This window comes from Caenorhabditis briggsae (genome assembly GCF_000004555.2).
Source record: "Caenorhabditis briggsae complete genome, chrII, whole genome shotgun sequence".
In the NCBI taxonomy this organism is placed as follows: domain Eukaryota; kingdom Metazoa; phylum Nematoda; class Chromadorea; order Rhabditida; family Rhabditidae; genus Caenorhabditis; species Caenorhabditis briggsae.
Window position 1 is genome coordinate 7,484,413 of NC_013486.2, and position 14,801 is coordinate 7,499,213.

Genomic DNA, 14,801 nt, shown 5'->3' on the forward strand with positions numbered 1-14,801 from the left:
CTTTCGAATTGTCAACCACTACCACCACATCGAGCCACAGGTTCCCCAGATCTTCTCCACATCTTCTATCGTAATATGCTGGAGGGCTATCTGTTGTATAATGTTGACCATAACAACTGAAAAAATTAGAAATTTTGAGAAGAAATGTTTCATAACACTTACAATAAACTCCAATAAATACTAAAAAACCGAACAACTTCATATTGTGAAGATGCTGCATCAGTTATCACCAACCTTTATATACGAATAGCTTTTGTGTCTTTCCATGAAAAAGTTACTGATAATCAAGGAAGATGATACTTTTGTGTTTAGCCTAATTCCTCTATGTTTCCCGCATCCTCCACCACGCCCACGGAAATTCCTGAAATCTTTACCAGACTTTTGTGTCTTTCGCGAAGTGCCACACCCGGAATCGTATTATGTTATTAAAATTTCAAGTTAATGGAATTTCTTTTGAGGATCGGTACATAAATTTTATCTACTCTTCCGCCGTTTTTTTTTCTGCCGGCGCCATTTCGAACTCATGAGCGATGTCAACAACGCTGATAACAATTTTTCGTTGTTTAAGTCGCACACATTTTACAGCGAAGATTTTCGAATTATTAGATTACATTTCGAAACTGATACTGTTTCAAAATTTTGCAATGCGAGAGTGCTGTGACCTCATGACTCCCATTTCAACTGCTATTTTAGTGGAACTTTAACTTGTTAATTTTAAAATTGAAAAAAATCGGAATACCTTTAAATTGAATATTTTGACTTTGTTTGTGAGTCATTGAGATTCAACAAAAAGTAAACCTTCTGAAATTTTAGAACTTTTCACAAACGATTGAAAATTATCGACAGCAACAAGATCCTCAAATTCTTAGATTTCCAACGTTGCCCTTTTCTGTCCAATGCCCAGGAAAGCAAGTTTCAGACTATTGTCTAAAACTACAGTGTAAACCTGTATTAGAAGGGCCCATGAAAGTGAAGGATCCCACTAATTGAAGTGCCCTTTGCAGGACCCCTTTGCTAAATTACTGTAGCCGCACGGCGATGAACTGAATTTTGTTGGTTTTTGCCTGAATTATAGGTGTTTTGTTTTGCTATAAAGAAATTGTTGATGGACGTTTAGTAGGAAAAAGTTTCGTCAAAAAACTATGTCCCTCCAATAGAGATGCCCCCCTCAGCGATCATACGGAAAATAACCCCTCTAATCGAAATACCCTTTTAATTCAAGAACCCAAAATTTTCAATACAGTTAGACCATGGAAATCTTCATTCTTTGTACTTTTTTAGAAGACTCTAGTGATAATATCACACGTATTGGTTTCATGTTTCTTCTACTTCCTGTGGTATGTAATAGGACACATCACTGATAGCGGTTTATGGAGAAAATTCAAAAAGTAAACATTTTCATTAGTTGAAAATTACATGTGCACCACAAGGAACTGTTCAATTTAAACACCAAAGTTTTAATACCGTACACCCTCTAATAGGATGACCGCCTAACTTTAAACGTTGAGCCAATTTATTTCTGTTTTTGTGAAAGTTATCAGAAAGTTATTAACTGACAAAACTTTTTAGATATTTTAGTAAAGATTTTGTCTGTTGACTACTTTTTGATATCTTTCACAGAAAATGATATATTTGGGCTCGAAGTTGACGGTTTGCGGGGCACTCCATTAGTTGGCATACGGTATTTGCAGCAAGTATTGAAGGAAACCAGTAGCAAGCGAATTCAAATGTCGGTGATTGAAGATAGAAGTCGATCTAGGAGGTTTTCAATTTTGGCCCATTTTTTTGGTTATTCGAACCTTTTGTTTTTGTCCTGATTCTTGTCGCCTCGTGATAAAAAATTGACATGAACATCATCATTGTTGCACCCAAAGAAAACATATAAAGCTCTGAAAAATATTTGAACGACCAAAAAAAAGATAATGTGTCCCACCTTTGAAATAAAGCATGTGGATAAAAGTTGTCATGTATAATGTGAACCATACTGGAGGATTGAAAACAGATAATGGCATGGAGACTAATAACAAAATGAGAATAAGTGTGGAATAATCTGGAAATATCAAAATGAACGGGCGCCTACTTAAAGCCAACTGGTACCTACTTAAAGTGAGGGCTTCTTGATACTGTATCTGATAACTGGATATTCCGATTTCGATTATGAACAATGAAAACGCTGGAATGAAGAAATGGAGATTCCGGCAGACTATATAAGATAGTTCTGGTATTGAATCGGAATCCATTTTGCTAGTAGATCTGATTAATTGACTGGAAACAATTATATCACATAGTTAAACATATTTGAATGGTACAGGTTAAAAAACGGCATTCTGTCCTTCCAAGGGTTTTGACAGAACAAAAATACTCTAAAGTAATCAAAACGAATCTGAAAACAGGTAAACTTTCAAGAAACTAGTTCAAAAATTTCCAATCGGAAAACCACAAAAAAGGAAAAGAATTGAAAAGCAACATGCATAAGTACCTCCTGTTCGGAAGTCGTAAATCAAATTTTGAATGATAAGAAACCTTTGCACTCGGATTATTTGTTCCGATAGTCAGTTGTATTGTAGTTAGACATTTGATCTTAGTTTTTTACCACTTCTGAAAGAAAATGAATCCAAATGATGAATCGGGAATGGTTGAGAGAAAAGGTAACAAATTAAAAAAAAACAGGCAGGTGTACTGTCATAGAAGGGAGACTCCTTACGTCTGAAAAACTGTGAAACTCGTGGGATACTGTAATTTTTCTGATAATATTTTTACCGCCCCTTGTAAAAATGTTCCTGTTTCGATACACTAGCAAATTGATAGTCTCGGCTGTCGGCTTGCAACTTCTGGACGGAAGTTGAGAGGGGGTTCGGCTTTTGGACGGATTTTGGTCAAATTTTGGTCAGAAGCTGCCCACTGACAGCAGTGTGACGGACAATGGCCAGATTTTGGCCGGAATTTGAAGGCGCTGCGTGTTAAGAGGTCGAAAGTTGGCCGGTAATTTGTCGGATCTTGGTCGGCTTCCCACAATGTCTTTGCCGGAATCTGACCAAGCTCCGGCCAAAAGTAACCGGCGACGCCTGAGGTTAAAACTATTTTGAAGAACTGTAAAAAGTTACTGAAGTCTTGGGTTCTGCTGGTTTTGTAAACTTGGCATAAAAAGTGAGAAGCATTCTGAACGGAAAAAACATGAACAAAAAAAACAATAATTGAATCGGAAGGAACACTCTTGTCGGCGCTTTTATCGTCTCCTGTGAGGTGTTATGTTTTGATTCCTGTTTCAAAATTCAATTTAAAAAATCAAATCAAAGCATATCAATGTTTATTTTAGGTGCATATAAGTGTACATACATGAATAATATTTTCTAAATGTCTTCAGCAGTACAATAATTCGTGGAATCACACGAAGCAACTTCACAGACATACATACTCGCCAAATCTTTTCTCGTATTTTGCCATCCTGTCGACATTGACGATGGTGATGTTTGGACATTCACTCCAACCGTCGCTGTGGATGAAGCAGTAGGGAATCCGGGATTCCAGTCATTCCAGTTTTGAACCTGAATAAAAAAAGTATTTATTCATTATCTACCAGTAGAAAATACCACAATTGGATCCATTCCATCCGGCTGTTCCCATTGCCAGTTTCCATTCACATACGATAGTCCGATGAAGTATGTGTATGGCTGTTTGAATGCAGTGTTATTCCTAACTACTTCTGAAATAATGCAACATGATTTCTAAAATAGGAAAACTCGTACTCACGGAGAACATAATCATGTTTCGTCTGAGTATATTCGTTTACCAGATATGCTTTGTTCCAGTGGTTTCTGCATGAGAATTTCGATGCAAGCCACGTGGCTTGAATTGTGACTGGAAGCAGGCAGACACCGTACTCGAAGGAATTCTCATTTGCATAGCTCTGCCGCATTTGAAACCACCCATTTGGACAGTAACAATTGACTTGGAGCATGGTTGATCTCAATTCGGAAATAGTGTTCTCTCCGTTTTCATTGGTGAAGTTGTATCCGGGTGTGGCTATTTTCGTAAGTTCAGCAAGAAATCCAAGAATATCATCTTGACCGTAAGCGACTGTAGCAATTGAAACGGTTTGCTTCATACGCATAGCCAATGGAAGTGGATCCTGTGGTCCGGTCCCTCTAAAAAAGGACAAATTATTTTAGTTCGCTAAAATGAACTAACTTGTATTCAGATGTGTATACAATAACCAATTTTTGATAATGTCCTCTTGCAGTATTGAAACTTTGTTGTTCCAGAAGGTCATTCGCTGCTTCTAATCCAGAATGCAAGTAGGAATCTTGTGAAGTCGATACTTTATTCAGGATACTGTATACTTTGTTCGTGAGTTCGTCAACCGAAGTGAAGTTGTTTAAATCGGCAACGACCTGTGCTTCTTGGTTATAAGTTACGATTCCTATTCTTGTGGTTCTAGGATTGTTTGGTTGAATTCCCAGTTGTTGGCCATCAACAAACAGTGATGAAATCGAGGCGGCCACCTAAAAGCATTCCTGTTTTTTTTGTATTTGAAAAAATTCAATCTTCCTCTCTTTAACTGAAAAAAACATATTTCAGAGCCAATGAGAAGAGTAATGAATCAAGAAAACAGATTAAGAAACATTATGTCAAATTACTTTTTAGCTAGAAAAGATAACCAAGAAAAGATAGAAAAAATACACCAACGTTACCAACAACTTACAGATGCAAGACCGGCATTGGTCATTCCAACTGAATTATCCACAACACAGACAATATCCAACCATAGATTTGTCTGATCCTCTCCACATACACGATCCACATATGAATCTTTGCAGCTTGATGCTTGAATCACTGGGATCCCGAGGCATACTGTAAATTTTACGGTTCGCTATACCTTTTTTTCAAGTTGCCGTTACTTACAAATGAATCCAATGAGGAAAGAGAGCAAAAACTTTTTTGAGGTCATTTTGAAGAAGGTACTGGTTGTCACAAACAAATTACGTTAATGTATTATTGTTGAATTCTTTTACGCATTTTCGTTATCATTTCAAGACGAAGATGCACACATAAACCGGTGGGTCAGGAAGAAGTGACGCCCCAGGCGATTATACTCTTATTTCGAAAATTTCTCTTTAAATGTGGGAAATCGAAATTCCGCAAAAATCAAAAAATGTAGAGAGTCATGAACAAGTATGGGAGTTTTGGTCAGTATGACTCATCCTTCTATTCTAGTATGTACCGTAACACCTTTACTAGAAGGGCTGGTCCTTCTATTGGTCGAGGGTACCTCCCGAGGGCCCTTCTACTTTTCCTGCCATTTTGCCGAAGTTTTTCGTTAAAAAGTACGGTAAATTCTCGTTCGAAATTCGCTAAAACTTATAAATTTCATAAAAATTGGGCAATTTTATTTGCAAAACACAGTGGTTCAACATATTTCTGTAATATTATACAATTCCAGGAATATTTTTCATCGAAAAAGTACAAAAATTGTTAATTTTAAACAACACAATTCTGAGGCTGCCCCTCTATTAAAGGGGCCCTTCTGATACAGGTTTTACGGTATTTGCTTCTGGTTGTTTCAAACAGGTTCACTTTGTACCGTACCAGCTCAATACATGTCAGGCTTTCTGAAGGAATTATCAATATGCCAAGTAATGAAGTTTGAAATACTGATATTCTTAAAATGATGGTTTTAACTATTATCACAACGATTACAGGCTCCAGGAACAATGAACTGCTCTGCTGATACCTTCCTTCATCGAGGCTCTACGTTACCTAACATTCTTTTCAAACGCTTTGTTCATTAAAAAATATCTATTGAACTTCCTTCCCAACCAACAGAAAACCATTCATACATTTATACATTTCTTGGTAAAAGACCAGGTATCATAAACCATTTCCTTTTTTCTTGCTGGAATATTTATTATTCCGTTCTCTCCCCTTTCGTTCCTCTATTCTTTTTTTGGTTGTTCTCTACAGTCTCTGCTCTTGGCCTGATTTCTCTCCATTTTTCGCCAGGTGGGATTCGCACAATTCGCATAAAGACCAAAAGCGATAAAAGAGGAACGACAAGCATTCAGTCAGTCTTATTTCTATCTACTGGAATCGGAGATGGCGACTCTTCACGAGTTCAGCCATGTACACGTTCAACCGGAAATACTGGACAAGTATGAAGTGAACACTGGTAAGTTGGAAACGTAATTAAATAATTCAAATAGAGCTGGTGGTAACAGAGTTCGATACTGTGGTGTGAGGATGCGCTCTAATAAGAAGGAGAGTGTCCGCTGGAAGTTTATTTGTTCCATCAGCCTGAAATCTGCCACGCTCCTTCTCATTAGAGTGCAACAGCGTGCCACAGTAGTTCGAACCCTGTGATTCTCATTATTTTTGTGATGAACTAATTAATACTAATTATCTTTTTAGTATCGTGTGGCATCGAGATCTACCCACATAACCCGGTTGCCGAGCCAAGATATTGCTGCTTCCGTGTGATAAATGTTTTCTACCTTCTTACTGCGATCGCATCCATCCTCTACATTCCAATCATTGACTTCAAAGAATTGAACACCATCATTTTCTTCCTTGTTTTCCATTCTGTCCAAATGATGTCTTTCTACGCTATTTTTCACAAATCGATCAGACTTGTCCGAACAATGCTGGTTGCCGAGTGTATGATCTGGGGCTTCAGTTACAATTACATCGCCTATCATATTGTATCCTCTTACCCATTGATGGATAAGATCCCCGCTCAGACTTGGTATCTCTACTATCTAGCAAGTGTCTCAATGCTCAGAATTTTTACTATGTTCCCCATCTCCAAGTACCTACAACAAATCAGTGAAGAGATATATTTGACTGAAATAATTCATCACAATTAGAATCTTGGATTGTATTACGATGTGGGACCTGTTTAAATGAATCATTTGTTGAATAAAAAAAAACATTAAATAATTTATTTTTCTCAATAGAAGTCGTCTTCTACCATAGCCTTAAACATCTTCTTGTGGGGAGTTTTCAGTTTTAACAATAAGAAACAACGGTAATACGCAGGTAAAATGATTAAAAAGAATATGGAAAATAGAGAATAAGACAATGGAGACTGATATTTCAGAAAAATATACTTGGCATAAAAAAGAAGCATAGCTGTGAGTGATGTAGCTTCTAGAGAAGACAACGGTCGAAGAACGGCGTAGAACTTGACAGCGATTGCCACAAGATCCAAAGTGAAACAAATGAAGAGACATAGAAGAGAAGTTGTGTACCAATCATGAAGATTCTTGGAGAATAATGGAAGAATCACCAGATAAGGGATAGTGATAACCAACACTATTTTTGGTACCCGACTCGATTCTTTTTCTGCTTTTTTGTCCTCCTCTTCCTCTTCTTTTATCTCCATTTGCTCTTCTAAATCAGCGCACATTTCAGCGGGAGATATTGGAGATATTGCCATTTTCTTCATTTTTTCTTCGGTATTGTAAATCTGAAAAAAAGAGATTTCAGAATTCGCCACCTTGTAAGCAAAGTTGAGCAAAATACTCGATTCTATGATTAGGAAAATGAAGTCAGTCACAATGAGAATCTAATAGACTTACTGGGAGAGGCTGAACCAAAGAAATCTTTCCCATTTTCAGTATAACTTGAGAAATAGACCTAGAAAATAGATCGCTTGTTAAGTATATAAATCAGAACGATAGACTAAAAATCAAATTCGGAACAATTAGACAGAGTGTAGACAGATGACTGTCACTTCCTTATTATACGAATTATCGAATCAGATGGTAACATTTCCTACTCTGTTTTCATGATTCTAGGCTTTTATTCTAACTACCGAAAAATTGAAAACACATAAAATTAAAACTTAAAAATAGTTATGAAAAAAAATTGCAGATACATGGGGCGTTAACAGTCTGAAAAAGAGACATATGACTTGTTTTTCTTCGGGAAAGAGACATCTAAAAAAAATTAGAGAAAAACGAGTAGGGGTCATCGTTTCATTTTAATTTGATTGATTTCAATTCTGAAGTACATTACACTCGGAAGTCACCGATGTTTGGCTGGATTTTCATTTCGAGCAGAAGTTAGAATTCATTATTTTGACATTCGATTTACAGCCTATTTTTGCTTTAGAGAGGGAAAGAAGATTAGGTTTAATAGTATGAAAAACCAGTACAGTATTCCATTTATCTGAAATTTTTAGAATGCACTACAGTTGAAAACTTTTTCGTGGAGGATTTTTGTAGTTTGTAGTCTTGAAAATCGCGATTTTATTCCGCGAATTTTCGAAGGAAGAACTGAAATTTTCTTAGATTTTTTTGCAAATTTCTTAGACCTGTTTTGGTTTTTTCAGCTATAATAAAAGATTCTTTTTTGATTTTCCCGGTATTTGTCTGAAATTCGACGGGACGATGTTCGTGAGGATTACTGTAGATTGTTGTATTCCTTGTATACTGTAGTTTTTGCCAACAAACTTTTATCTGCACTTTGACGTGATTGCGTTTTCAACAAAAATACAATTAAATTGGTTTTCTACAGTAATCTACAGTAACCTTTACAAACACTGTTCCGTTTGATTTAAGACGGAAAATCCGGAAGAATCGAAAAAGGATCTTCAAACACAGTTGAAATACCTAAAAAGGTCTAAAAATGTTTGTTTGTTGTCTCGAAAACTCGCTTTAAAATCTCAAATTTTCAATTTTTAAAACAAGTTCATATCTCCACAGGACCAAATTTTTTCAAAAAGTTGACAGCTACAAAAATAAAGTTCTAGTCTTGCTGATTAAATTCTGAAAATTTCACTAAAATTACAACGTTTTGAAGTACTTTTGTAGGGACTTTTTCAACTAACACACTTTTGAAATTTTGCTGAATTCGCGCCATTTTCCCTTCTGATTGTTTTGTCTAAATTCCAAGTTCTTACCAGAAAACAATACCACATTTTTCTATAATTTTTTTTAAATTGTATCTGATATTTCATGAATTCTGATTCTGTTTTTTTTCACATGCATATCCTTGTTTGAAATGATTTGAATCAGTTTATTAAACGGGGTGGAGACAAGAAAAGATTTTCGGAAAAATCTTGCAAACGGGAAAAACTCTGGATTCGGATCAACGAAATAAATAGGGAGAAAGGGGCTTTTTGTGGACAGAAAAAGAGAAGAAATGTGTATATATATATATATAAGTATGAACATGAAAAAATGTACCTATCGATATCTTTCATGAATTGTTACGAGAGGTCTTTGGGTGGTTTTTGTGGTTTGGAAGCTGCGATTTTGATGGATTTTCACAGGGGTACAAGTTCATAGTTTTCAGAAGATTCCAGAGCAGAAAGAATTGGGTTGTCGACGTAGATTTATACGGAGGTTTGTCCTGATTACTCAACATTTTTACATATTGGCGGGGAAGGGGGGGGGGTTGATGGAATCCATGAGAAGAAGAGAACAACAAACGGATGGGTGAGGTAAAACTGGGTATAGTGGTTGGTGGAGATGGAAGAAATAAATACAGATTTTAAATTTAAAACTTGACAAAATTCGGGAACGGAACGGGATTTTTGGCTTAACGGGAAACAGAAGTATACACGAGATGACCGGGTTGTTAAGACAGAGAAGAGAATTCATATAAAATGCTGAAGGTGTGGATGAGATTGTTTTGAGGAGGGAACTTAATTATCAGAGATGGTGGTGAGAAAAAATTGAAGAAAAAGACAAGAGAAAATCAATTTGAAAGAAACGAAAAGACCATTTGGGAAGGGGGGACATCTTTGAAAAAAATTGGGAATTGCAACTGCCATGGACTTGGAAAAAAAGGAAAAAAAGAAGAAAAAAGGAAATGATAGAGGTTTATGAAGATGATAGTATGCCTGAAAATGGAAAAATTTGGTTTCTAAAACCCTATGAAAAATCAACTTACAGGTACGGTAGAAGATCAAATTGTACTCCTCGTAAGATCCATTTGCCTCATCAGTAAAGCAGCTTTCAGTCGAATATCCGACACGATACCGGTAGGCGGATTGAACGTACGAGCCAGCGGAGATTTCATAAATATTATCGAAGAGCTGAAATTTTTTGTTTTAGAATTTCTGGCTAGCTCTTCAGAAACTTACTCTTTTTGAAGTCGGAACCGGGGACTCGGTTTGTTGTTTCTTGCTGAATGGACAATACTTGTGGTTGAAATCTGATTGGTGAAGAGCTCCACAGTTTCCGATGACTTTATTTTTTGGAATGCTGGAATTTTTATATTTTAAATATGTTCTGTTCTTCTAAAACAAACTTTATCTCAATTTCTAGAGAAGCATCTGACATGAACTTGGAGACTGGAACATAGATATTGAAGACTCCTCGCTTCTTGTTGCAGCTCTTATCGATACAATAGCGTTGATCGAGAGTCACATTCAACATTGGAATCTTGATTTCAACTCCAGTTCCAAACGAAATATGATCGGGTACAGGCATTTTTGAGATGGCATTCGTTCTGTTTACTGGCTCAGAAGGTGCTACTGCTGCGTCATCATGAAGGCCCTGGAAATGGATTAATTTGATTTTCGAAAAATAGCTCAAGAGACTTACATGTGTTGCAATGGCTCCAGTGTCTTCAACAATCGGCGGCGCATCAGTACAGCAATACGTTTTACAAGAGGGAGTGTAGCATTTTTCGAGTAATATTAAGGCATCTGGTTGCATGTAGACAGCTTTAATCAATTTTTTCAAAATCTTAATTGTTACTTCAATTGACTTACAAGGTACGACGAGGTTGGCAACTTCACTCTTGGAGGAGGTTGGGTCATGATGTTGATGGTATCCATAGTTTCTGTTGTGCCAGTCGAGAATATAGAGAGCAGACATTGCAAGAAGGCATGCGGCCATGATGGAAACCAAAGTGACAACGGTTCCTTGGCTCAAACGGTTTCCACAGGATTCGGCTTGTTTCATGAGTTTGCTCTTCTTGTTTCGCTGTCTCCTGGATTGTTGTGACGTGGCATTGGTTGCTGTTGAGGTCAGTGAGCATCTTGAATACGAGAGACTCTTGTTGTCTCCATTCAAATTGGATCCCATTGAACTAGCAAGTTTCTTGCGGATTGCATATTCAGATAGCCGCTTACTGATCTCAGCTACTTTCTCGTCGATCTTGTTATCCAAGTCTCCTGTCATTCGGCACAATTGTTGGGTAGCCATAACTGTTTCGTAGAAGACTCGCCCTTCGTCGATCGTCAAATAATCTCCAATATCGCGGACGGCATCCGGAAGAACTGCTTGGAGTTCTTGAGCAATCAATCCGGTACGTTGTCTTTGTTGCTCATCGAGCCCCCAAACATTGGCAACTTCATCTTTGTATCTATAATCAACGACGCGAAGCTTCAGAAGATTCTCAATAGCCTCGGCGGTTTCCTTCTCGGATATTCCTTCCTTCAGACGAATATCAGATGGATTGATCACTCGTCCACTGCAGTAGATGTCTCCAGCAACAGTCAAACGAGCAGTCTCAGCTTGACGATCAGTTCCAATGGCGACATTTCCTGGAGTACAGAGGGTGTGTCCGTTTCTCTGCCAGGCAACATCCGAATCTGGAGGATCGAAACTTCCTGGATTCGTTGCTCGCACGATGACCTTCTCAGATGCATATGACTGAATGAGCACACTATTGTCATCATCAATGCTGGCAAATAACCGAACAACCAGCAAGAAGTATCTCTGCTCTGGGTTTGGACGGAAGTTCTTTCGTTGATTGTTGAGTGTGGTCTCCGAGAAATGAAGACGTGGCACACAGACTTTGGTCATTCGTCGTTCCTGGATCTCGAAGAGAACAGGAGTATGTGGATGTGGTTTACGGTCGGCACGAGATTGGCGAATTGTGATTTCAGAAGTCGTCATCTCAGCTTTGACACCACTGAAGGCCAACTTAAAGTCACGAATCCTGACGTGGCGGTTGTTGAAGAATACATAGTGTGGCGGCATGATGTCAGAGGCTTCAACATTGACAGATACCTGAAATCGTATTTTTGAAAAGAGACTAGTGAAACTAAAAACAGTACCTGGAAGTGGTTCTTCTTCTGATTGACGAAACAATTATCAGTATTACTGTAGTTGAATCCTTTATCAGCAACTACGTGGACTTGGAGTTGTTGCAAAACGACTCCATTGATGTCATAGAGTGGATTCCATTGCTCTTCTTGGAACTTTGAGAATCGAATCGCTTGTTGGTGACTGTAGTTCTCATCCGGGAATCCATCCAATCCAGAGAAGCTTGTTATATTCCGTGGAGTCTCACATGGCGTATCCATTCGACTCTCTTTCGTGGCATATCCAAAGCTGGACTCGACATTCCACTGTCTTGAAGAATATTGAACAGTGTCAATTGGGGTAACGGAGTTTGCTGTCCATTGTTCTGATTCCAGTAGTTCTGTCCATTTTGCTGTTGTTGTTGCTGTTGTCGTTGTTGTTGAAGCACTTGTTGAGATGTCATCATGTTGCCACGTTGTTGCTGCTGAGCCATATCATGAACACCCAGAATCATTGATGGATTGTTATTGTTGTTCGCTCCACTGTAGTTGTTGAATTCGTTTGGAGAGAACATTGGATCAGAGTGATGGGATGAGGAGGATGTTGTGGAAGCATTACCACAAAGATCGGTCATTGGTGGAGAGTCCGGAAGTCGTCGGTTCTGAATTTTTTTTTCAGTTTGGTTTAAATAGGAATCGAGAATATACTCTGTCATCTTGTGCAAAGAAATACCTAGACATTATGAAGTGAAATCTTGTCTTCAAGGTTAGATTTTCTTTTCCGTCTTTCTATTCAATTCTCAAGGCTTTTTGATTTCTGTTAGTTCTCTTTATCTTCCTTCCTTTCTCTTTTTCTTTCTTCATCTTCAATCAAATCATCTATCAATTTGTCAATTACGTAACAAGAACGTTTGTTCCTCTTCTATCTTCTTTTTTTTTGAAACTCACTTGAAAGTTTGGATTCTGACGATGCATCTGTTGTTGGTTCATGCTTCCGGCGGAAGAAGTCGGCGACACCATCGACCCATCCTCTTCGTTCGTATCGTACCCGGCCTCCGTGGCTCCCAGGTACTGCATCAGATTGAAGTTGTCACTGCTGGGCAGGTCAAACTCGCCTAAAAATATTAAAAAATGGTTGAGATTCAGAATGGATCACGTCATCTAGAATGCTCCAAAAAACTAAGACTAAGGATTATCAGAACAGGAAAAAAGAGGGCGGAGGAAAAGGGAAAACTTAGTTGATGCTGGGAGAATGTGGAAGGAGGAAGAAGGAGAGTAAGCAAAAAAGATGCACTTTTTAAGAGAGCGGGAGTAGATAGGAGGCAAAGAGAGTATATAAGACGAAGAGGCATAGACAAGATGATTGAGGGAAGAAGATAGGAATCAGAAGAAAAATGAAACGAAGGACAAGACGAAGAGAGAGTGGACATTTTCTGATGATGGCGGACTTGAAATGGCAAGTTTCTATCTTTGAATGACCAAGACAAACCTATTTTGTAGATGTATACATCCTACAGGGAACCATGAAAGTGTATTGACAAAAGTTACAGTAACCTAGATAACCTTATCAAAGACGTTGAGATTAAAAGTGCAATAATTTGATGAATTTTGAACCAATATGAGGAATTTATATATGTCCATTAGTAACGAAAGATATAGCCTAAATTGTAGAAAGGATTTCACGATTTCACAACAATTGCTCTAGGACTCAAAGCACGACAATCCCACTCCCAAAAATAATGGTCTCTGGTCTGGGAATCTCGTCAACTAGACATTGATAATCTAGGGCACCAAGTCAGCTGATCCGAGATTAGAACTGTGGGATCTATACATTATAAAACTATGATTACGGTAGTGAAGTAAAGAATACGAGAATAGTTATTTTAAGAACTTACTTTTCAAGAGGTCCGAGTTTGACATTATCGCAGTTGGAAGCGCGTACAACTTGGCTTGATTCCAACTGCTTTCTGTTCTCTGGTATTGTAAGGTTTCTGAAAATATTGCGATTTAGGATTCAGATGGTGCAGGTTCAAAAAAAAAAGATTCATAAAAGGTTCAGATAGAATATTTCAGAGATAATTTCAGAGAAATTCAAAAAATCTAAATTTAGGCCAAAAAGTTAAAAGTAGGTTAGCGGGGTAGTAGACACACTCCTCATACGCGGAGCAAGATGGCCTCCACGGCTGCAGCCAGCGTCAGCAGCAAAAAAACGCTCAGTCTATGTCTGTGTCGCTCAACGCTTGTCTCGTACTCGCCGAGAAACGAGAGAACGTCGGAAGACATTATGGAGGATGTAGAGACGGCAGAGTCGGGTGTTAGGTGGGGGGTCGGCACCCGAGCGGGGTCCAGCCTGGCACCGCTAGCCACGCCAATGTGTCTGCGTCTCCGAAATGTGGGACGACGATGACGGACGCCGAAAAACCAGGGAGAAGAGAGCGCTCAGTTCGCTCTCTCAATTTTTTAAATGTTTCTCCCTTACTACGATGCTTGCGTTATGGCGCGCGGCATAGGGAACAAGAAGACATTTTTTAGGAGAAAAACGAAGTGGGAAAAGAGGAAACGAATGCCACCTTGCGTATGAGCAAACATGGTATCACAACTAGGAACGGAGGAAGCACAATAAGAGGTTTTTCGGTGAGGAAGGGAACAATAAGGGAAAAGTTAGAGAACTAACAAATTTTTGGTAAGAAGAAGAAGAAGGAGAAGTGGAAAACTACAGTAAGATTGAAAATGCCGAGAATGTTTTTTAGAATACCGTAAACACTCTAATAGAACACCACCAGTAACTTTCAACTTTGAGCCAATTTATCTCGGTACCTGT

The 14,801-nt window shown here is 38.2% G+C and overlaps 5 protein-coding genes across 5 annotated transcripts; 1 reads left to right on the forward strand and 4 right to left on the reverse strand.

The window, feature by feature from the left end:
• Window positions 1–18: 18 nt before the first annotated feature.
• Window positions 19–2,240, reverse strand: CBG03093 (the record flags this gene model as incomplete). Its single annotated transcript, XM_045242282.1, has 4 exons — window positions 19–116; window positions 1,800–1,889; window positions 1,934–2,050; window positions 2,102–2,240. The coding sequence occupies 4 exons, from the start codon at window positions 2,238–2,240 to the stop codon at window positions 19–21; spliced, it is 444 nt and encodes a 147-aa protein (XP_045092125.1).
• Window positions 2,241–3,350: 1,110 nt separating this feature from the next.
• On the reverse strand, window positions 3,351–4,948 carry Cbr-clec-61.1 (the record flags this gene model as incomplete). Its single annotated transcript, XM_002631234.1, has 6 exons — window positions 3,351–3,545; window positions 3,591–3,703; window positions 3,751–4,145; window positions 4,189–4,502; window positions 4,703–4,851; window positions 4,903–4,948. 6 exons carry the CDS (start codon window positions 4,946–4,948, stop codon window positions 3,351–3,353), a joined length of 1,212 nt encoding a protein of 403 aa, XP_002631280.1.
• A 1,145-nt stretch (window positions 4,949–6,093) lies between these two features.
• CBG25566 lies at window positions 6,094–6,860 on the forward strand (the record flags this gene model as incomplete). The annotated part of the gene is made up of 2 exons (XM_045242283.1): window positions 6,094–6,166; window positions 6,406–6,860. 2 exons carry the CDS (start codon window positions 6,094–6,096, stop codon window positions 6,858–6,860), a joined length of 528 nt encoding a protein of 175 aa, XP_045098105.1.
• An 83-nt stretch (window positions 6,861–6,943) lies between these two features.
• On the reverse strand, window positions 6,944–7,607 carry CBG03090 (the record flags this gene model as incomplete). The annotated part of the gene is made up of 2 exons (XM_002631233.1): window positions 6,944–7,462; window positions 7,575–7,607. The coding sequence occupies 2 exons, from the start codon at window positions 7,605–7,607 to the stop codon at window positions 6,944–6,946; spliced, it is 552 nt and encodes a 183-aa protein (XP_002631279.1).
• A 2,217-nt stretch (window positions 7,608–9,824) lies between these two features.
• Window positions 9,825–13,900, reverse strand: Cbr-pqn-47 (the record flags this gene model as incomplete). The annotated part of the gene is made up of 10 exons (XM_045242284.1): window positions 9,825–9,844; window positions 9,895–10,039; window positions 10,088–10,208; window positions 10,255–10,502; window positions 10,551–11,966; window positions 12,014–12,311; window positions 12,347–12,642; window positions 12,890–13,095; window positions 13,425–13,427; window positions 13,876–13,900. 10 exons carry the CDS (start codon window positions 13,898–13,900, stop codon window positions 9,825–9,827), a joined length of 2,778 nt encoding a protein of 925 aa, XP_045092126.1.
• Window positions 13,901–14,801: the final 901 nt, after the last annotated feature.